The sequence below is a fragment of the Scomber scombrus genome, chromosome 3 (genome assembly GCF_963691925.1).
Source record: "Scomber scombrus chromosome 3, fScoSco1.1, whole genome shotgun sequence".
In the NCBI taxonomy this organism is placed as follows: Eukaryota; Metazoa; Chordata; class Actinopteri; order Scombriformes; family Scombridae; genus Scomber; species Scomber scombrus.
The window spans coordinates 13,467,674-13,491,539 of record NC_084972.1 but is presented as its reverse complement, the minus strand read 5'-3'; the positions used below and the strand labels follow the sequence as shown (position 1 = coordinate 13,491,539).

The window sequence follows — 23,866 nt, the reverse complement described above, 5'->3', positions numbered from 1 at the left end:
CATCCTGTGTTATCCCATCAATGATGGTTCATGAAGCAAAAAAATTTCCAAGTAGATTTTGAAAAATGTTTATTTTTGTAACCTACAGAAAAATTTAGAGGGGAAGACATGGACAGAGCAGGAGACTTTATAGAAAAAACAGCGGGTAACATTACTTTAAGGGGACTAAAAGCATTATTACAGCATCTGTATTAATACAATCTATTATTTTCAAATCCAACACCTCAGTGTGCAGTAGAAACACCTGAAACAGAGCTTCAGCTTTCATACATCTGGAAAACACCTGAATATTTATCAAGGCCCCCCCACGAAAAAAAAAAAGAACGCTCAAACCTTTTAGTCTGTGCCTTTAATCTACATTACTGACAGTCTCTTCTGGACACTGTACAAAGCTTATGCTGCAGAGAGGGAGAGATTAAAGGCCAACTCTTTGGTGCAATCTACTGTACACACTGGACCTGGATCCACATAGAGTTTGAATGTTAATGCAGGAAATGATACATCAAGCCTTTCTTATAAGCAAAAAGTGAACCAGGTATGAAACTGCAAGTTTTCTGTTGCCAGCTTGTGCATGAAGCAGAGAAGGAATCTACAGGTTGTTCACATTTTATTGTTCCAAGGGCTTTTTTTTCCAAAGACAATGTAAAACAATGCTGAAAACTAAGAATAGTATGTATAATATGACAAATCTGCAATTTCAGAGTGTGATTTCAGATCAGTCTCCTTTCTTCCTGTTCAGCCTTTATACAAATGTAAAAAAACGTGTTTCTTTTCCCAAGGATAAAGCTTACTTAACAGTGCTAAGAATGTTACTAGTCTCTCTTCATGCCTGTTAGCATTGCACAGTTATTAATTCAAAGAATTAACAAAGGCATAAAAGCTGGCATGGCTAACATGATGACTGGCAAACGAGCACACACGCATTTGGCTTTATCAATTATCTAAATGATATGGTATGTGGTTTTCATAGCAATGTTTGAGTTTTTATTGACATCTTGTCACCTTGCTGCAACTGCAGACAGGCGCTAATTCCTTTTAAATCCATCCATTAACTATCTAAAAGTACCGCAAGATCAGACAAAGTAACGTGCTGCAGAGAAAGAGTTCAAAAATGGAGAGAAATAACTAGAGAAAAAAAGCTATAGAAGTATGAAGCCAGTAAAAAAAGAGCCATAAATACAGGAAGACGACGACCTTGGGTTCCCTCTATAACCAGTGTAATCCATCAGTTTCTGGACAAAGACTCAGCAGTCTCTCTCTTTTATGTGTATTTAAGTGTGTGTTGGTAGCATCTAAGAGCCATGAAGGGTGGATGCAGGCACAATGCAGTCACAGGCTCTTGCCGAAATGAATGTGTTTTGTTATGTGTATGTTTTTGAGCCCAGAATCTTCAAACCAAATGGATCCTGTCACAATATAAGGGGCGAGGGTGCATGTGGGTGGCCTCTATGATGCGAGCCACGGATGGGAGAGGCACTGGGCTGCTGTGGCCCTCCTTTCAGGCACCAGGTCCAGCATGGGCAGTAGGAAGCTGCTGAAGGTGTAGGCCTCGTCTTTGGACCACTCATACTTTTCTACCAACACGTCGAACAGACCCCACGGCTTCAGCTTAGTGATATGACGCAGGTCACCTGGGACAAAAGGCATTTAAATTACATTTAAATACTTACAACGATGAACGTTAGGGCATTATATAGAGTGTTTGAGAGTTTTTGACTTCTTTGGGCTTAAACTAGCTGAACTGGATTTCATTTGCATGTTTTGTCCTCAAACAGAGCAGATGGTTGTTCCCTTTAGCTGTCAGGTGCTCACTCTGAAATAGTAACTTTTGCACTGAATACGTGAGTTTATTTTAAGGACACTGGATGTAGCGACAGCAGGCGGCTGGTGGTGAGGCGGGTGCGTTTACCTTTCTTGGTGAAAAACTCCTTGGAGTATTTGCCTGCCAAGATCAGCTTCCGAGGAACTTTTCCCAGCAGCTCGATGATCAGCGCTATGTGATCTACAGGGAGATAAGACCAAAGCAGAGAGGACAATGAGAGAATTCAGTCCTTTCTGACTAATATAAATCGGCCGCACGTGTCAAAAATATTTAGTCTTCTGTCTGTAGATTTTTCAGCCTATAATGCCTCAAATGAATCTGTCATTAACAATCCTTTGAGTATTTGTAGTCAGTTGGAATAATCCTGTGTTAGAGCTTGATATCTTACATTTTGTAAACACTAACCTTCATCTCTGGAGTAGTCTTCTCCGGAGTGGGGTTCAAATAGATAGTCTCCAGTAGCAAGTTCAAATGCCTGAGGAAAAAAACACACATGAAGTAGTATTTGAATAAACCTAAGTATGGTTTTAAAGCATGTGTGTTGGTGCGTCTTGTCATGATTCTTCAAAATCCTTAAAGAGGGTTTTAGATTCAGTCAGCTTTATACTCAAGTCCTTGTTCAAAGTTTGCTGTGGTGTTGGATGTTTATTGATATCCCGGGATATTGGTGAGCACACTGACACAGAGTGGGTCTGAGACAGTGGACTGACTAATGAAATGGAGGCATTTTATACAGTAAAACCAAGGCAGTGATCAACAAAGGAACAAAAGGCAGGAGGGGAGAGCATTTGCATTCAGACCTTACAGTATGACGGTTCTCAGATGGTCAGGTGACAATGTTAACTGAGAAGAGTCACAACAGGAGGAGGGTCTATATTCAGACATAGCCATAGATAAAATATTAGGGGGAAGTCATGATCAAGGGCTGTGACGTCACTAGATCAAGGTGTTGTTCTCAGACGTCACTTGATTACATCACATCTCTGGCCAAATTTGCATTTCTTCTTTCTTTCTCTCTCTGTTTAAGGTAAAGTATTCCAGCTTCTGATCTACAAACAGGTTCTAATAAATTCAAAGATTCCTGTCTAGGTCAAACTTGAATTAAAACTCAGTCGGTGGCAGTCAAAGCCCTGCAGGATAAAAGCATTATGTTTGGTGCGTGGTGAACATAGTGTAACAATTTGATTAGTCCACAGGGTCCCTTTAATAGTTCAAATCACTCCAGTCTGTCTTTCCAGCAGATTCCTTACAGTTCTGCAGGTGTGTGTTTGTTTGTTTGTGTTTGTTTACCATACAGGCTGTGCTCCAGAGGTCTGCTGGTGTGCTGTAGCCAGATCCTATAAGAACCTCGAGTGAACGATACTGCCGTGTCTGGATGTCATCTGTGAAATGTTTATGCTGTGGAAGGAAGAAGGAGCAGTGCCAATTTATGAATTGTATTTTGACATTCAAATGGGTCATATTTAAAACACAGGGAAACTTTGCAGTAGATAGAGATTCAAGATTTCAAATTACCGATAAGCGTTCAGAATAAAAAAATAAAATAAAGTGCTATGGTATATTTTTACTCACCACCCAGCAGGCGTTGCCTAAGTCAGCAATCTTAACCTGCAGCTTGTCAGCATTAATAGGATCCAGGGGGTTTACCAACAAATTGCCTGATGCTCCTGTTAAAGAGATGAGGAGGGATGGGGGGCAGGGACAGAAGAGGATGTGTTAGAAAAGAAGGGAGAAGAATGTTGGAAACATTATATTTTTTTGCAATTCCTGTTAAGGGAGCTACTTTTGTTTGTCTGAGTTAGGCTGTATTTAGACCAAATCAGGCAGTGCGTCAGACTGCTGCAGGGTTGAGTGGAGGTGTGTGGAGGCATGGGCGTGTTTATTTGTGCTCTAGAATGTAACCGCTGTGAAACAATCAGAAAATAACATTTTATTGATCTGATTCACCGGCTTTCTCGCTGCCAGCACTCCCTCTCTAACTTGCTTGACCACAGCTGCTCTGTCTTATCTTTTTTTAAAATGAGTCAGGAAGTTGACAGTGAAGTCTAACTAACGTTGTCAAAGGAAGAGAAATGTCCTCCCCTCCCCTAATGCCTTTGAACTCTCTCATGACAGAGTTTGCAGCTCTGATTAGTCTGATCTCTAGCTGTGATTGGCCACCACAGCCTTTCGCCGTAGTGACGTCGAGTTGTGATTCTTCAAAAATTCAAAAAGCTCAACTTTACAGCTACAGGCCGGTGCAGCACTGCTGTGGCCAAAACATCAGATGTATGGGGAGGGTGTTTTCACCGCATTGCCTGATTTGGCTTGAATAAGGCCTCACTGTCATTGTGTTGTGTTGTTCTGCTTAGTTAACAAAAAAACAGGCAAAAATAAGAAATCCCATCTTGGGGGTGGGCATTTTGTGGATCACAAATATAAACAAAGACTTGAGGCTGCTACTTTGCATGTACGAGAGCTTACAGTTTACAGTAGAGGGTTTCTCCATTGATTAATTGATAACAATACATGTACTGTATTAGCTTTTACTAACAATCTTTGTTTTCTAATGCAGCCTGCTCACCTACATCTATTTCTGTAAACTATACTGCTGTTTGGTGGGACACTACAGCTGAGGCTATACTGTTTATTTTTTCCTCATTGTAATGCATATTGAATTAATGCATACTGAAACACAGTGTGATTTACACTGCATTATATGTATGTGCTATTGTATGCTTTTAATAAACTCATGTTGTTGAATATAATATCGAATCCTTCCAGAGGTGTGATGACAACAAATTGCACAATTCAGTGCAAAGTGTGAAAAAAAACTAAGTCATTTCGAATTATTAAATGTTATAATGTGTCGTTATCTGTTATACTGCATTCCTGGGATGGCCACATGTTAAAACAAGACAACATATGATGTGTGAATAAGCATTATTCAAAACCATAGAATTATTTCTGATGAAATTGTAGAGAAGTTCTGACAAAACATAAATACATCATGTTGAGCAATGAGGAAATATGTAGAAAATCATGCATAGGAAATCCAAAATCAAAATTTTTTTAACTAACCATTTTGGCCATCTTCTTCTTCCTCATCATCCTTTCTTTTGTTTTCCCCTTGAGTGTCCATCTCCTCCTCCTTCTTCTCTGCCTTGTCTCCCTCCTTTATCTCTACAGTGACAGAGTCTGGGCTGAGAGTAGCTGGGAGCTGCTGTGTGTGGAGATCAGGGTCCTCGGACGAACCGTTACAGGCCTGGTGGTCTTCTTTACTGGGTAATGTGTCGTCTGCCTCGGTCTTGGTTTCCGGTTGGTTGGCATTCTGTTGGTCGGCATTCTGTTGGTCCTCCAGCTCCTCTGTGGACTTCTTGGTCCTGTGCACCTTGCTCTCCGGGCTGGCCTCACTCTCCAGCGTGGAGGCGTGGCCGTTGCAGTTCACTTCCATTCTGTTCTCTTCCTCGGCTGCAATCTCTCTCTGTTCACTTCCTTCAGACATCTGCTGGGGCTGCTCGTCTGCAGTCGAGTCTACAGCACAGAGGAGCGTGAATTCAATTTAACTCAATTTAATTCTTAAATCAAGATACACTTAATGATTATTGATTAGTGCTTATACCAGATATTATCTATTATTTCTTAATATTCTTAATCTTCAAATTCAATCAAAGCCTAAATTAAATCTAATCCAATCAATGACCTGTGATAGTATGGTTAACGATGTCCTGCAGTGTGGCAGACATGGAGAGGGTAGTTGAAGAGGTGTCTTCTGTGGTCTCTGTCGTCTCCTCATCCTCTTCCTCCTCTCCTCCTTCGGGTGTTGCTCCTCCCTCCATCTCCTGGATCCTCTTCTCCAGCAGCTCTGCTTGCTTTTTCTGTTTTTTCTTCATCTTCTTCTTTTTGTTCTTTGACATTTTGGCCATCTTGGGAAAGGGAACAAGAGGAGAGAGGTTTTTTTATTATACTGACTTGACTCGAAATGTATTTTCCACAAAGTCCTCATATCACTTGATAAAAACATAACTTACTGGTTTGGGTGCTGGGGCTGTGCTCACTGCAGGAAACAGGAAAAACAGAGGATTACATTGGTAAAAGACATATGTTGCATATCCATCGCCTCGCTATAATTAGTATTCTGCTTGGGTGGCTGAGTTGATTCACACCAAGCTGTACTAATAGACTTGTTTCTGCAGTGGCACCAGCTTCAGCAGGAGTCACACACTCCTCTGAGCAAGCTGGTAATTTCCATAACCAATCCAGTGGTGACTCATACCAACACACAGTGACCCAACTCCCCTTTTATTAAAAACTTAAACATACTTTTAAGTATAAATCCTCAAGTTTCTCAACACCTACTACACATCAAACACACAGGATTAGACCATAGAGCTGGAAAATCATCTTATTTTCAATTTATAGCCCATTGGTGCCTCTTGACAACAGTCGGTAGCATCAGTTGATAAATCCCTGAGTCAACTGGCATTTTTTCAGTTGAATCACTGCGTTTTTTACATGTCATAATACACAGAGTAACAGCATGACAGCCTGTTAACTTACAGATTATTCTCTTTAAATGACCTAAATACAGAACTGTGATGGAAACAGAGAGAGATGATGGAGACAGAGGACAGGAGAGGCAGAGTGTTTCCTGCTTGGAGCTCTCAGCTCCAGTGTTAAATGAAGCAAAGGCAGCTAAACTCCTGTTTAAACAGACGTCTCTACTCTCTCCTCCTCCACGGGCCAGTGTGATCAACTCATCGGCTGACAGCACTCTTAGCAGCCAGAAGGAAAGATGCTCAGTGCTGCGCTTAGATTTTATACCTGCACTAATACCAGGACACACACTTTTTACTTCTCTGATGTTTTCACATCACAAATGATGAACAAGAGCATTAAATGCAAGTCTTACAGCTAAAACATGAGACTCATGTTAGCTGTGTGCTTGATTGTACTGTAACTGCAATAACTGGGCAGAGACCTAAGTATATTTCTCGCAGTAGAATGTATTGAGGAAAGAAACAAATTTATAATGTAATGTTGTTTAGTAGGCCTTTAAGGGTCAAAGCATTGGTCTGAAGTGTCTGAGACGACTTCAAGTCCTGAGTTGGGGACAGCCCTAAAATATTTAAATGTAAAGCTGTTAAAGCTGTATTAACAATTATTGATGATGATGGCTGTTGAGCAGTGAACCACCGAATATGTAACTTGTCAATCAAACAATGGAAAGCACTGGACCAGCTTTGTAATCTAAGCAGCTAACCTCGCAGTTGTCAGCAAAATGCAGACAGAAGCACAAAACTTGTGGAGCACTGAGAAAGGAAAGGTTGTGACCTGCAGAACCAGAGGGAGGTGCAGCGCCCGTCTTCTGCCACAGCGTCGCTTCGGCGGCCATTTTCTTGATGTAGGGCTCATTGACAGTCAGAAGAATATTCTCTGGTTTGATGTCTGTGTGGATGATCTTACACTTGGTGTGGAGGTAGTCTAAACCCTGAAGAACCTGTAGAGATGGACCATAAGAGTGAAACATATCAGCCACTGACAACAGTAAAGTTCCTCAACCCATCAGGCGTGTCGTGGTTTTAGACTATGGCTGAATAAGTGATATTATTATTATTATAAAATACAGCTGATACTGTCTTACAGAGATGTACCAGTGTTTTATTTTGGTTGATAGCGCTGACAAGAGTCTAACTGACACTGCACCAAAACCAAAGCATGATATCAAAATTTTCCCATTTGAAGGATGATTAATGATATTTAAGAGATATGTTGTTAGATAAGCGCAGCTGTACATTACCTGTCGTATGATGCTTTTCACACAGGGCAGCGGCAGGCCTTGATAATTTGACTTGATGATCCACTTCAGTAGGTGGTAGCCCAGCACCTCAAACACCATGCACACATCTGAAGAGATCCAAAGTCAAGAACTAATAGAACAGGGCTGACTTTAATGGATTACATGGATTATTAAACTCTAAATTCATACTCTATCTGAACACTAATCATTTCCCATACCTTCTCAGGGCACATACCTTGACTTCAATAACCTTTTATGGTTTGTCCATTACTATTGTTACAATCTTTTTGTGCATGTCACAAAAGTTAACTTTGACTTCCAGCGGATGTCTGGGCATACTGCCTGAACACACAGCTGTAGACTGGATCGCATGGGAGAGAAAGGAATGGAATGAGCGTCGGTGCATCGGGGACTGTGACGCTCAAGGACGTGTCAAAGCACACAGCTAGATTAACATCTGCGAACCACGAACAGCAGAGCAGGGTGTGAATCTAGGGGGTGATCTGAAACTGAAGTAGACTTTGGACAGCCAGATTGATGATTCAATAATTCTGGCAGATCACCGTTTTAGATGTAATGCGGACAAATGTGGACTTTAAGCACAACGATAAGGATGAGCTAAATTAATATCCAGCCCGAGGTGACGCAGTCTTACCCTTGGATGTTCAACACTAGAGTAGCTATTTGGCCTGGAATGAGTGTAATTAGTATGTCCAAGCAGTCACATTGAGACGGCAACAGCATGGAAGACAAAAATGGAAAAATGCCAAGCAATTAAGTTGCTGTTAATGCACCATTCCCTTCCTTCACAGAATGACGGGTCACGACAGCTCCTGCAATCCCCAGGCACTCAGTTTGGTACAATTGTGTCACTTGTGTCAAATGTTATTTTTGATCTGATTAAAAACAAGGTAACTCTTCAAACTAATAATATAAATAATATTGTGTATATTGCTGTATCCAGCTCAGCAGGTATGATTAGATATGAGAGAAATGTAATGCATATTAGGAAAACTCCATAGTGGAAATTCCCTGCCAGAGGATACGAGTGCCATTCATGCCAGAGATTTTGAAGTCATCTAGAAGCTGCACCACTTTCTCTCTGCTGGGGTCATTGGGATCTGTGTTTCTCACCTAGAAAACAAGAACACACATACACACAACTGTAAGATGTTTGGGAATTGAGTCTAACCCAGTGTGACAATAGTCTTTTTGATGAGCGTGTGCCTTACAGATTTGAGCAGCTTGATCTCATCCAGAGCCGTCTCTGTGTAATGTTCAGCACTTTTCACAACCTTCATGGCCACAAAACGCTTGTCCCTGAAAATTACACACACACACACGACCAATAAATGTTTGCAATCATCACGACCACTTACACTTCTTTCAAATTTGCATCAAAGACTGTAACAACAAAACTCTTTTATAAAAAGCTTTTATAAACCATTATAACATAATTTCCTCTTCAAAATCATTTACATAAATCTTATGTTTATAATCAATACATATTACATATTTACGAAACAACATGACTGAAATTCCTGGCTCTTACTGTAACCATAATTTACTTATGAATACACACAGTAACCTTAAATCTACATGCTAGCTGGTCACTTTAATAGTATCAAGAGAACACATTTCTCTGCTATCAGTAAAACTATGGCTTTGTGAGGTCCACTAATTCTGCGCATTTCTGTGCACAGTTCCATGTAGTCAAGAGGAGCCTACTTACTGGATGTCCCAGGCCAGCCACACAGTGGAGAAGTGCCCCCAGCCCAGCTTACGGATCACATGATATCTCCCATTGAACAGATCTCCAATCTTCACATGATGATATCCACCTGCCCAAAGAAAGACATACACAAATACACTCAAAAATGTCCTTTAATTATAGAACATTGAGTGTGTGTGTTTACATGAAGCTGAAAGGCAGCAGGATTTGAGACAAAAAGCATTATCCTACACATAAATATGCACATAACTGTTTTGGAAGAACATTTCGGTCTTCTCATAATTTAACATTGAATCAGGTTTTGTTATATTTCATCTGTTTATCTGATCGGCTCAGACATACACAAACACATTTGATATCTGAAGGCAAAGTTATACTGAGATTCGTACCTCTGCAGTAGTCGTTGGGGTCCTCTTGCTCATCGTCATCAGAGCCCAGGATCTCCTCATCCTGCTCTGGGAGGGGAGAGTCTGCCTGACCCGGTTGAGAGCCACCTCCACGACCGTGAGGCTCTGGTCTGAGAGAGAAAGAAGTATGGTGAGAGCAAGAAGAAGAAATTGGGAATGCAGACATGCAGGAAGGAAAGAAAGGAAGCACAAAAGGAGGAGAGTGACAGTGGGACAAAGGGTTAGACGTTGTTGGAAAGGCCCAGAGCGACAAAAAGAGAAACAGAGCGATGCAGAGACGACAGAATCGAGAATGTGGTTTCCATATCTCATTTTCAGAAGGCATTTTCTCAAAAAACCCAAACTTTAATCCAAAGAAACTAATACGCGATATAGTAGATAAAGATCGATTCTCATTTCACCAAAATCACAAGCAAGCAAAGATTCTATTTGATATTTCTGTAAGGACAGAACAGTCGTGGAAGCACAAAATGACCAAAATGAAACAGACTGAGAGCAAAGTTGATGTTTTTTTTTCTCAGAACAGTGTAAAGACTAGTGTTGAGCATTGTATTGAAAAAAAGAAGACTTTAACGCTACAAGCCACCACTTAAAGACTCTGATTGATCAAGACTGAGAGCAAACATTGGGGCAATTACACCAGAACATCAATACTAAAGATCAATCAGCGTCTAGCATTGATATGGGATTGTTTCTATTACAAAACTATGTCCAGAAATCACAGCAACCTGTCTGAACAAGACTAACAGTCTACAGCCGCATTAACAGCTCTGTAAACGCTTCTAGCAGCTCAAAAAGTATACCTGCAGATCATTTTAAATCAATCTAAAGCACCAGTGAATGTCAGCTTGGCGTCAAAGAAAAGGACATACACAAATAGTGCTTTACACAAAACAAGAGCCAACAAGTACAGTAAGCAAAATTCAACAGCATAGACGAAAAAAAAAAATCAAACAAAAAGAGACAAAAGTCATTTTAGCTCTGGCAAAAATAGCAGACACCGGACTCGAGGACAGCTCATTTCTCCCTTGAGCAACTCCGTAATTGTAACAACAGTGAGCAATAAAAGCTTCATAATATTTTAGTGCTGCCAAATACCAGAAAATCTGAGGGGCTGTTTTGAAACTGTGACTATGTTACTTTTTTCTAAATACGACGGCTCTATCACACATTTTCAATTGATACATTGTTGTTATAAAAACAATGATTATGTCTGTCTTAAATCCAGTTTGTAGTCCTCACGCTTTCAGGTATTAGTAAGAATAAATGAATATTTCCTTTAGCACTTTCATCTGAAACACACATCATCAGTATTGAATTGAATTTTGAATCAAATTAAAACAATCAGCATGATAAGTGACATTTTTTCCCCTCAAACCCGCTAACCGAGGCTGGAGCATCACCACAAAAATAAAACAGTGAGAAAGTACTAGAGTCCTTCGACCAAGACCTAATACCATTAAACATTAATTGAACTGAATAACTGATGGTGATTCAACAATGCTTAAATGAAAAGGTTGTGTTGTGTGATTCTGAACATGGTGGATTAAATTATTAAAGCTAATTCTCCAGTTGCTTCTACACTACAGCTCACTGGAAGGAAACAGAGACTGTGTGTGTTTCCCTAAAAACTGCCGAGCTAGATATCAAACAAGTAAAACAAGCAGCCCCTGCAGATGTTGAAGGTGTAGCACATCACTGGTATCAGCACTCCAGAGGAAAGTATCCAGCTGCTCCAGCTTCACCTACCTGCATCAGTTAGTAAAGCATGCCATCAAAGTTAAGACTTGCACCAAGTTCAATCACTGCCACATATAATCATCAGAGATCAAACAATTCATCAATGAATCAATCGGCAGAAAATAGAGTCACAGCTGTTTTTATAAATGATTATGATTATGTCTATTTTCAATCAAAAGCCAAACATTCACTGTTCCCAGCTCTGATCATTGGACACTGAGTGTATCTGTGTTTAGACTATTGATTTGAAGACAACACCCTGGGTTTTTGGACACTGCGATTAGCCTTTTTCACCATTTTCTGACATTTTATATGGACCAACCAATAATAGAGAGAATAGTTGCCAGACTAATTGATAAAGAAAATAATCGTTAGCTGTCTTTATTTTTGTGATCTATTTGGTTAATGGCTTACTTTTGGATAAACTGAACAGTTTTTATTTTGTTGAAGCAGCTGCACACTCAGTGCTGTCCGTGGTGCTGAAAGAGGGGACTGCACTGTCACCACATGCACACCATGAAGTTACAATATGACCAATAACACAGACACAGATCAACCAATCATGAGCCATGCCCCCTTAGGCCAACCAGTATGGAGCAATCACATGTATCATGTAAACTAAACATATTTTTGTGCAAATTCCTCCTCATCCCTCAGCAGAATGAGCTAAACTTCTGCTTGGCTCGTTGCTTGCTGCTTCATGTTGTCTGAACACCAACAGCTGTATTATAATTAAATTTAGCTTGGATAAAAATGCTAAATCTGGAAACATGACTAGCAATCTGGGCCAGCATTCCTGCACAGAGAGCATTATTATCCATTTATTTACATTTGAGACCTAATTACTGTGTTCCTGCAAAGGAGGGCTGGTCATAATGTGCTGCTGTGCAGGTAAAAATGGCCAACAGCTTCCAGCAAGAAATCATGTTATACCTACTCAGTGTGAACAGATGTTTTCCTCACAAGAAAAACTGTGTTTCTTAACACAATTTCAATCCTCAAATAACCTCTCAGTGGTCTTCTGTAAAAACTCTCTGCTGCACATTTGGACGTGACTTACTGAGTCAAACTGAAAACTGGCGATGTTGCTGAGGAGGATTTATAGCTAATTAAAGCAAGTTAGATATGATCTCTTAAGCTACGAGACGGTCTAAGCAGCTGACTTTGCCGTACAGCCACAGAAATAAACAGTTTACAAGGAACTGTCACTGCCTCTAAAATAGTAATTTAACGGTGGAGGCAACAAATTCAGTTTGATTACTTTGGATGAAACTTCTTTGTTGTGATCTGCTTGAAAACTGTGTTAAAGTCATTAGGATTAGCATGTCTAACTAATCAGTTCATTGGCTTAGGTCTAAGAAGAACCACCACTCTGGATGCATCTCAGCAAAAACATGCTTACAAAGCTGCGTCATGTTCAGCTGCCTGCTGAACTCTGTTGTTTGTATTACGATTCCTGAGGGGAAACAAAGCAATTATGATGCTGAGCTGAAGACAGAGGTGCACAGATTAATTAATAAATGAGGTCCTTTGCTAGAAGTGAAGTCCATCAGTGAAATAATCAGTGTTTATTTCCTCAGAGCAAGCTTTCTGTTTAGATACACAGTGACCAATATCTGTATTTAACAATGAAAAACAAAATCTAAAAAAGCAGCTAATTAAGTTATTTACTGCCACATTTAAGCGACTAATGATGTATCAGTGATAATCAAAATAACATCCAATGAAATCAGCCTGCTGATATTAATGATCTGGTTCATGTGTGTAGGAGGCAGCCTACTAAGAAAAAAATACTGAGCCAAAAAAGATTTAGATTTGTATTCATGCTTCTAAATTTTCACCCATCTGCTGTTAGATTTTTCTCACAATTCTTCAAAAGAAAAAAAAAAGTGTCACTGATGGGAGAAAAACTTGCATTATTTGGTTTGGTCTGAATGTTTTGTCTTTCATTCAGTGTGTTTACATTTACAGACACACAACATACAGATGTATTCAAACATTACCTGGGTCCATATCCTCCTCTTGTTTTCACTTGCACTTAAAATTACAATGTTACATTTTCTGTCCTGCTTGCTGTGCCTCACATACAAGAACACACAAGCATTTGAGTAACAATAACTTCCTGATGAATATGAATAAAAGGTGGTCTACAACTTCAGTGTAGTGAAAATTAACATTAGCCAACAAAAACGGACAAGACTATTGCTGATGAAAATAGACAAGAGTGTTTCAAAGACTGAAAATAAAAACACCTTTTTTACATTATTGATGAATGACACTTTTTAAAATCTTTGTGATCACTGCCATGTATTTATCCTGCTTTCTGTCTGAGCTCCTCTCTGCATATACGCTATATTTTCATTTTGGTGAATGTGAGAGGACGACGAATATATATGAAGAGAGAATTTCTTACTTGGTCTTGAATAAAGTGAGACCAAAGCTCACCAAGTTTTCATTGAGAATATTTTCAAATATAAAGTATTTTCACCAACTAAAAGTAGATTTAAATGTTTATGATTCTTCATGGCTGTAATTAAAATGTCCTTTTGTCAGCTGAGTGTGTTAGTAAATATTTAAGATGACAGGAAAAAAAAAAACTGACACGTGGACCTTCAAGGGCTGGATCTAAAAATAGCTTCCGAAATTAACACTATGTTCATTGAGTAGAGAGCAGAATGAGGGATGGAGAGAAGAAGAAATGCAGAGATACAGATGACTTAAAAATAACATGTTGAATCCAACAGGATAATTGACACATTGAATGCTTTTCAGGTTTGTACAGGCAAGTTTTTTTCTCTCACTGCGGTACACTGACAGCTTGACGGACAGTTCAATGCCCTCTGATCGACCACACAACAAGAACACGAAGAATCAGGATACTTCAAGGACCACTGCAACAATCAAAACATCTGGACGGCAAAATGATATTTGATTTAGTCCACATCGCCCAGCTCTACCTGGACTACGTGGTCTCAGGATAACCTGAAATTGACTATGGTTGTCACGACTGCCCACACACACCCACAGCACTCTTACCTGCAAGATGCACGGATGCCCATGGGATGTGATGGAAGAAGGAGGAGAGAAGAGGAGAAAGTACAGGTGTTTTAAAAAATCCTCTCACTCCATCCGCACAGGAGGGGGAAAAAAAGAGCTCAGAAGAGGACCCAAAAAAAGGGACAGGGATTGAGAGTGAAAAGTAGACTGGAGGAGGAGAGAGCGTTCAGTGCTGATAACTGAAAAGCAGAGATTACAGAGGAAGGGGGTGGCGAACAGAATGAGAAGAGGAGGAAAGACAGATGAAAGAGAAAGAGAGGATGAAAAGGAGCAGAGGGGGGGAATATAAGTGCAGAGAGGAGAGGGAGAAAGAAGAGACGGAAGAGCAGGAACGCAGAGGCTCCGCTGCAGGCTCTGAGTCCTGGAGCTCAGGACACCACACTCACCGACTCTCTCTCTCACTTTTTCCTCTCACACACTAACTGACTGCCTGCCTCCCTCTCTCTCTTTCCCTCTCTCTCCCTCTCTCTCCCTCTCTCTCTCTCTCTCCCTCTCTCTGACCGAGAACTCTCCTTGGCTGTCGTCAGCCTCTGGTCCGGCCCCCTTTCACTGACAGCTGAGAGATAATTGGCTGATGCAGCCCAGCACTGCATTGCAGGTGAGGGACGACATCAGCTACCCCCTCCTCCTCCTTCTCTGACCAAAACAACCCCATTCCCTCTATCCCCTCTTCATCTGTCCATCATCATCATCACCCTCCCCAGCTCACATGCCAGCCAGTCTTTTTTTGCAATGAAACAGCGACGCTACTGAGACAGTTTGTTGCGCACTCATTATGCCCTGCTCTGCAGGGTTTGCTCTTCATGCTGAAGTGCATTGAGATCTTTGTGAGGGTGTTTCAGCATTTCTCTGCATCCACTCAAAGTACTTTTAACAAATATGGGTCACGTTTTTTTGTGGGGGGGTTTTAATCTCTGTATGCAATCCCTATCTGACAAATCAAGTTGCACACTGGATAAGATTCAGAGGACAGCCCCCCCCCCACCACACCACACCACCACCACCACCACCACCACCAGAGGCATGTACCCAAATGTTTGACTGCCATCACTACTGACTCACTGTCATATCACTCATGGCTTTATCTGTACACTGTTTTTTTTACTCTTGGTCTTTTAACTTTTGGAAAGAGTTTCTGGTTGTAGCATGTGACTTTCATCTCTGGCAATGGCTTCAGACTCAACTTTATTTTACTTTTGCCCATCTGTGACTTATTAATATAATCTTCTCTTTCACTGATTATATCCCTTTATTTTAGCTGATTGTACAGTGATCAAGTTTTGTTTTGATCAAAGATGAGACACAGGCGCACAGGTGGTCGAGTGGTTAGAGCGCATGCCATGTACGGATATACGCAGCCGACCCCGGTTCGAATCCCGGCCGGAGGTCATTTGCTGCATGTCACTCTCCCCTCTCTCTCCGTGTTTCCTGTCTGTCTACCGCTAAAATAAAGGAGTCTATGCCAGAAAAAATCTTAAAAAAAAAAAAAAAGATGAGACACACTATCTGTTTTCATGTCTGAGCTGTCAGAGTATTACACAAACATGTACTTTATCTTGTGGATCAAATGCAGAGGTCAGTACTTACCTGTGCTTTTGTCAGTAATGTCAAATCAATTGTATTAGTACATAATAGCAACAGATATCAGTACTGATGCACTTTCAAATGTTGGACTGATGGATTTTTAACATCCCATTGCCCAACAGTATTTTATTTACATTTGTCAAAAATCCCCCTAAAAAAATGTAAAAATAAATAAATTCTTAGGTGTAAACAGGTTTGTCATACATTTTATTCAGTGAGTCTAACAACTCCACAGTCATCTTATATAAGTGTTGTGTGTTTATTTAACATATTAAGAAAGAGAAAAAAAAGAAGCTAAAAGCAATTACGCATGTGAGGTATTTACTGACCACACTGCTGGACTCTGCGGTGACAAGCAGCCCCTCAGACACTCAGTCTGCCTCATAGCGCAGTTTGATATTTTCTAACAAGATGCAACATGTAACATATGTCACATGTCAGACAATAGACCTTTTTCCACAGCAGACATTTTTGCATTGCACAGTGAGAAAAGCACAGCTGTAATTAATAACATCAGTAACGAGCTGCATCACATTTCAGAAAGCTGCTATTGTGCAAGTCATGTGACTGAATTGACTTCCTGAAAGCTTTAATAGAACACCTGTGATTTTCCAGCTACAACAAAAAAGGGCTTTATGGTGTGTGATGGAGGGTATTTTCCTACTGTGAGTGGATAGAAGCTCTTTTCACAATTAGTCAACGGAGATCAAATTAATATATACAACTATTTCGATTATGAAATAATTGTTTAATTTACTTTTCAAGCAGAGTTTCCACAAGTGTTCTTTTCCCAGCTCATTAAAAGTGCTGCTTTATATAATAAAAACTGAATGAACTTGGATTTTGGACTGACGATGAGACAAAACAAGACATTTGAAGTTGTCACACGGAGCTCTGATGGACATTTTTTTTTACCAACTTGAAACATTTTATAGACAAAACTAATTCTTCATTAATCGAGAAAGTAATAATCAGATTAAAATCAGATAATTAAAATAATTGTGAGTCTAAGTAAAAACCTTTTTTCACAGGATTACAAGCTAAGTCCTCATTTGAAGTGCCTTCATTAGACATTCGATTAGATTCATTAGATTAGAGTTGAAGGTCTGAATTTTCATTTCTTGGAGACTCATGAACTTCACTACTTCAAAATAGATGAAAAACAAGTGCAATGAAATCCTCTGTCTCTCTCAGAGATGAACACTAAATGAGAAAGCACAGAAAACACAAAGTATACAATGACACTACAGAGAAAAATCAACAATCCCAAACCTACAATCTAACAAACCTTCACACCTCTTTAGTCCTTTAACAATAGCTGCAGCTGAAGCTGTCCTGCAGACAAACACACTAATGGTCAGTTTAAGTGCAGCTATTATAGTTATTGTGCCAGTGAGGGCTGAAATCTAATACAGACCCACCACCACTTGACATCTCTATCACTCCTGTGCATATATCTGACATGACAGAGTGTGTCAGCATCTCCTGGTTTCTCCTGCTCTCATGGTTTCCGCCCATCCAGCCCTATCAGATCTCTAGAGCAAAATAAACAGGGGCACGGATGAAGAAAGAGCTTTTGGGGGATGGAATGTGGCCAAAACATTATACCCGTTCCTCCTCCCCTCCTCACCAACCCTTCAGATATAATCAATGCCAAGTGCCTGGGCAGCAGAATGAAACAGCAGCACTAGGTGACTGTACTTTGGAGCTGAGGGTGCATTGCACAGAAATTGTATAAGTGTGTGCTGCAGCACTTTCACTTCAGCACTCCACCTGCGTTTTTTAAAGCGTAAAAGTGTATTTGTGTGTATAGAGACAATGCTTTTTCATTTATTAGTCCCTGGAATGTTCTCCAGTGGGTATTATTTTCATGTTTGATGCTACATCATTAATACATTGCAAAGCTTTGTAGGTTAATTCTGATTCTAAATATCACTATTAAAATGTTTGAAAGACTTATCATACTGAGAGAAAGACACACAGCTGTGTATACTACAAAGTCAGTTAGACTAATGCAGGTCTTCTTGTACTTTAAAAACCTGAAAACCCATCATCCTCATGGCCTGAAGCCACCTGCATCCTCTTTACATATTGTTGCCACTGATTTGATGGTTCGTTAACCTGCAGGGTGAGGACAGAGAGCAAGAGGAAGAAAGAGAGGGACACAGAACTGTAGTGGGCTGCAGATGATAAAAGATTTGAAGGGTTATGTAATGAACTGCAGCTATGGCTGAGAGAAAACAGAGAGAGAGAGAGAGAGAGAGAGAGAGAGAGAGAGAGAGAGAGAGAGAGAGAGAGAGAGAGAGAGAGAGATGAAAGCAAAATACAACAGAGAGTAGCAGGGCTGCAATAGAGGCTCTTCCTATTCAGTCTCCTGAATGCACACGTAGTCCTAAAATAACATCTGAGGCACTGCAAGTTAGAGAAACAAGTGGTTTCATGTCTGAGGTGATATAGAAATGCTGATATTGTAAAATAAACAAGATGAATTGAACAAGGAGCTCTTTAAAAGGATGCCTGCAAAATTCCACCAGGGACATCAGCAATCCCATCCTCGCTCGCTCGCACACACACGAGCAGGTAGTCAGGTACTTCACAGAGCAACAACAGCCAGCATCTGCTCCTTAATCAAAAATGGATCAGCTCATCAATAAGTCAGCCAAGCTCCATGTAAACTGGCATCTTTAACACACACACACACACACACACACACACACACACACACACACACACACACACACATACATACACACACACACACACACACACACACACACACACACACACACACACACACACACACACACACACACACACACACACACACACACACACACACACACACACACACACACACACTACTGCCATGACCCCGACCATAACAGGTTCAACCAGCGGTACAGACATGAGTCTCAAGTCTCAAACTTGCTTCCTCTTTTAAGCGTGCGCGCACACAGACACACATACACACAAACACACACACACACACACACACACACACAGTTCTACTCACTTGCATGTGAGACCACTGGCTAGCTTCACCACAGCTGTATTGATGGAGAAGATCCAGTCCAGGAGCCACATGACTTGGGTGAAACTATGCTTAAGCTATGCTACAACCTATATCAGGCTAAACTGGGTCTAGTGGCACATCAAAGCGAAGCCAAAGACTGTTGTGACCTGGGACCAGGTCTGTGCTCAGCTCTCCTCTCCCCTGGCTGCTCAGCTCAACGGTAGCTGCTGCGTCCTCTCAGCACAGCAGCCACAACAGAGCGACTGACACGAAAGAGTGGGAGGGAAGAAGCGTGATGGGTGTGAGGGCAAGAGAGAGCGAGACAGAGGAGTGAAGGAGCTGATTTATGTTTGGATGCTTGTCGCTTGCTTGATGGTCATCGACTGAAATTATACATTTTATACTGAAAACTGCATGTAATATTTGACATGTCACATTTTGTAGTAGTTGCGAATAATGTCAACAAATGTCACAGAGCGGTGTTTGTTGAGTCGGAGCCACACTGTCAACAAAAATGAAGTTAATTCATATTTTGAGCCTGTATGTTGTGATGACTGTGTTGACACCATTGTTGTCATCCCGGAAATAACCTTAAAATTACTGTACCATGAAACTTAGAAGAAACCATAGCTTAGTAACAGCCAAAAAGATTAACCTTCTAGCGATGAGCATCAATTTAGGATGTGATGATGCTGCTGCTGTGTTCAAGCTAAGCTAAAAAAAGAAAAACCTTTGGTCAACAGAGCATTTTCTGAGGCTGTGGCGTAATGTTTTCTTAGTCATCAATTACTTTAATTTTAAAAAAATTTAAAAAGGTGGGAGAAAATGTTATCTATGACTCATCAACACAGACATATGATTTAATATACAGGGTTTGAGCTACAGCAAACCATTGCAACCATGTCCACCTTAAAAAACATGTGGACAACTACATAGTATTCACCACTAAATATAATCCTACTTTTAACTGTAATGATTAGAAACTTAAGTTTGTAAGTAATATGACGACACAGATGAAAGATGAAGTCCTTTGAAATTGACTTCAAATAGCTGATTAAAATAAAGAGGTACCCCTTCTTGACTGTCCAATTTTTTGCATCCTATGATTGTATAACTTCCTATAAATCTACACTGTAAATTCTCAATGTACTCGAAATTGAAATATGTCTAATATTAATTCTCATAACATTTGGTAACACTCACACGGTAAATGGATGGAACAGTGACTCCTTATAAAAGTACAAATGGGCCCATTTGACCCCCTCCCCTACTGGTTCAACACTGAGTATCATTTTGTATGTTTATCCCCAGGTGAATGACAGGGTCAGAGTTGTGGTGAAAAGGTTAATTGTGTGATATCTGTACTTGGCCGGAGATAACTGTCAAGATTGCAGAATGACTAAGCATGAATACATCTTCATAGAGGAAGGAGGTGGACTGGCGTGGTGGCAGAGAGGAGGGAAATGAGTAAAACTGAGTGGAGAGAGAGCTGCAAATTTACAAGATTGTCAGTAGTTATTATAAGTGGTTGGTGATACTGTGGTGGGCAATGGTGGAGAGCTGATGGAGAAAGAGGAGTGCAATAAAGTCAAGGACTAATGAGGTGAGTGGAATTAAAATAGATGAGATTCTCTAAACAAGACAAAAATCACATTGTGATTCAATGAAATATCTTCACTTTAGTACAGCAAGTGAATGAATTCAATGCCGAGAACACAGTGGATTTATGTTAAGCTGGTTCATTTCAATTATGCAGTTATTTATCATTTTGTTTGCAGTTTGTTTTTTGTTTTGTGGTCATGCATATGGATTTGATGGTATTTGATTATTTCAGCAGTGTTTTCTCGAAGGATTGTTATACGGAATAAATTAGCTGTTCTTACAAGCTGCTGACCCATCAGGATTATTCTGACTACATTTAGCCTCGGGTAACTTCAGCACATCAATAGTGATGAACTATACCTTTCACTGTCATAAAATGAATAAACATCTTAACTAAATTTCTAAATGACTAGGTGCCATTGCCACCAATTCATGGAAATTGTATTAATAATTCAATTGTATTGTTGCTTTTCTACTTTAATTTAATCCTCCATACTTCTTTGTTTAATCATTTAGTATTGAACAATAGCGAATTGTTTTGCAACAGAGGTGAAAAGCTTCAAAAACAGAGTGGAGTATTTCTCGTCCTTGGGCATTGCCTGTGATGTGTAACCAATGAACGTTATTCTAATTAGCTAATTAGAGTTGGGGAAATGCTGAAATGCTGATCTAAACAATCCAACAACTATTAGAGAAGAAATTCCAAGCAGCTTTTCCAAGTGAGTCTTTACAGTTCTTAAATAACAATCTGGGCTTTAAAAATCTGATTAAGTGCAGGACATGTAACATTAAACATTCATGCAGGAGTGTTGAACTGATTTGGATCATGTAACAATTACATCTCCCGCATTTCTCAAGCGTATTGATACTCTGTCAGAACTAAGCGTAAACAAACAACCATTTCAATTTTACATGCTGGGTTCAACATAGCAAGGGCGGTCTGCTGTTTTTCCTGGTCATGTTATTAAAAGCTCAGTTGGCTCTGTCTACATCAAGGCTCCTGTAACTTTTATGTTTTATATGTCAAGTCAAATCCACTTAAAAGGGAACCATTAGAAGTATCGACTGGGATTAAATGACTGCCATACCCTAAATAATAAACTACATCAGCACTTGATTATCAAAGTCATTTGTGAGCATTGATGTAGTTTATTTACTCATCCTTTAAAGGACCAGTGTGTAGGATTTAGTAGCATCTAGCAGTGAGGTTGCAGACTGCTACAAACGGAATACCCTTCTCTTCAACCTCCCCTTCAAAGTGTGTAGGAGAACCTGCGGTAGCTATAAAACTTGGGAAAAGTACAAAAGGCCATCTCTAGAGCTAGTGTTTGGTTTGTCTGTTTTGGGCTACTGTAGAAACATGGCGGTGCAACATAGCGGCCTCCATGAAAGAAAACAAGCTCACTATGTAGATATAAAGGACTCATTCTAAGCTAACAGGTGATTATACACTCATTAAAGCATGCTTATTATATTGCATTTCTTCCAAGTTCACTAGATGCCCCAACGTTCTTTACACTGCACCTTTAAATCATACTACAGAAATTGTTGCACCTCACAAACTGGCTCATAGGTACACTGATGCTGCATCCACCAAAACCTCAGCAGCAAGTGAGAGAACTGCACATCACATCAATTCATGTTAACAAATCATCACTATGAGCAAAGTTTTTTAGCCAAGTGAGAAAATGCAGTTTAACAGCGCTTATGAGTGAACCTCCTACTGTGTGTTTTCTGACCATTAAGTAAATCGTGACATGCAAACAAACAGGAAAAGCTTTTCAACTTACTTTTTGCCAGGTTTTCTGGGCCTTGTCCTCTTCTTCCTTGCTTGCATTGCGAGTACTGTAAAGCAGAGAGAGGGAATAATATGGCTTAACACGACAACTCAACGCCATATTTTTGTGTTTCTCCACCTGATTTAGCTGTTTAATGCTTTTAGAAAAGGGCCCGAGCTAAAGGTGTGAACAAAAACTGGTTGTTGCGGGTTATATTAACCACCATATGTGTGGCAGGTTACTTAGCTGAAGTAAAAGCCTCTCTAACAGCTCAGTAAACCGGACTCGGCGGTGTGTTGCTCTTAGAAGAAGGCATTTGAAGTTAGCAGCTAACAGTTACTTGGTGCTTTTTACTGTAAATATCACACATAGTTTGTCCATTGTCATGTGGAGCACTGCTACATTTGTTCATGACGTTGGGGACCCTATTGCTTATTTTTTTCACTCAAACCTGTGTGAAATTTTTGCGGAGACTTCTTCCAGTATCACATGCTAGCCTGATGCTACAGCTAGCATGCTGTTAACACAGACTCACACACTCAGCAGAGCGCATGGTCCACTTTTACTTTTCATCAACTGTTACGTGACTTGTTGAGACAATTTAACAATCTTCATGAGGATAAATCTACAGGAGAAATGTATAGAAAAGCAGCGAGTGTGTTACAAGTACCGGTTGTAAAAAAAAAAGCGTTTCAGAGTTATTAGCAACGTTACCTTTTCTTTCCATGCTGATAACAGTCAGGAGGGGTGGTGCGTTCACGGACTGTTGGAAACTCTGAAGTGCGCGAAAATGAACGACCCAGCACAGTGGAGTGAGCAACACGGGGCGGAGTGAATAGAAATGTACTGTATCCTCCACTATACAAAAACGGACGTCAGCTGATTGTATTTATGTAGTATCTTTTTGTGACATTATTATTTACGATTTTGTCATATTGGTTATTTTGTAGCTGCAGCATAGCTAACTTCTGAGACGTTCATTTACTAAAAAGATGTCCGTTACCAAGGTATGTGCTGTCATGGATATTAGAGGATCCCTTTTTGTATTATTTGCACTGCAAGTTAAAGTATGGGTTCACAGTTTTTCAGCTATGTCCTAAAACAATAGTCAGAAGCCCAAATGAACAATAAAAGTTTTTTCTTGTAATCTTGTATATAATTGTTCATACTGGCTATTAACAATGTAAATGATGGAGAACAAAATCCACAGGCCGCCTCCTGTGCATAAATGTATTTCAGTCAATATTGTGTTGTTAGGCCAGACTTGATACATTGTACTTGTCCTTTAAAGTTTGTCTAAAATTCTATTAAGTATATCTTAATTTTGAGGATTTCTAGCATTTTATTCTTCC

The 23,866-nt window shown here is 40.1% G+C and overlaps 1 protein-coding gene across 1 annotated transcript; it reads right to left on the bottom strand.

The window, feature by feature from the left end:
- Positions 1-58: 58 nt before the first annotated feature.
- Positions 59-23,268, bottom strand: srpk1b (SRSF protein kinase 1b). The gene is made up of 16 exons (XM_062443603.1): positions 23,229-23,268; positions 22,527-22,581; positions 9,723-9,850; positions 9,334-9,442; positions 8,834-8,921; positions 8,648-8,735; positions 7,602-7,708; positions 7,136-7,301; positions 5,833-5,858; positions 5,505-5,727; positions 4,883-5,335; positions 3,395-3,489; positions 3,113-3,220; positions 2,228-2,297; positions 1,910-2,002; positions 59-1,631 (listed from the first exon to the last, which is right to left on the bottom strand). Exons 1-16 carry the CDS (start codon positions 23,239-23,241, stop codon positions 1,447-1,449), a joined length of 2,007 nt encoding a protein of 668 aa, XP_062299587.1. The 5' UTR covers positions 23,242-23,268; the 3' UTR covers positions 59-1,446.
- Positions 23,269-23,866: the final 598 nt, after the last annotated feature.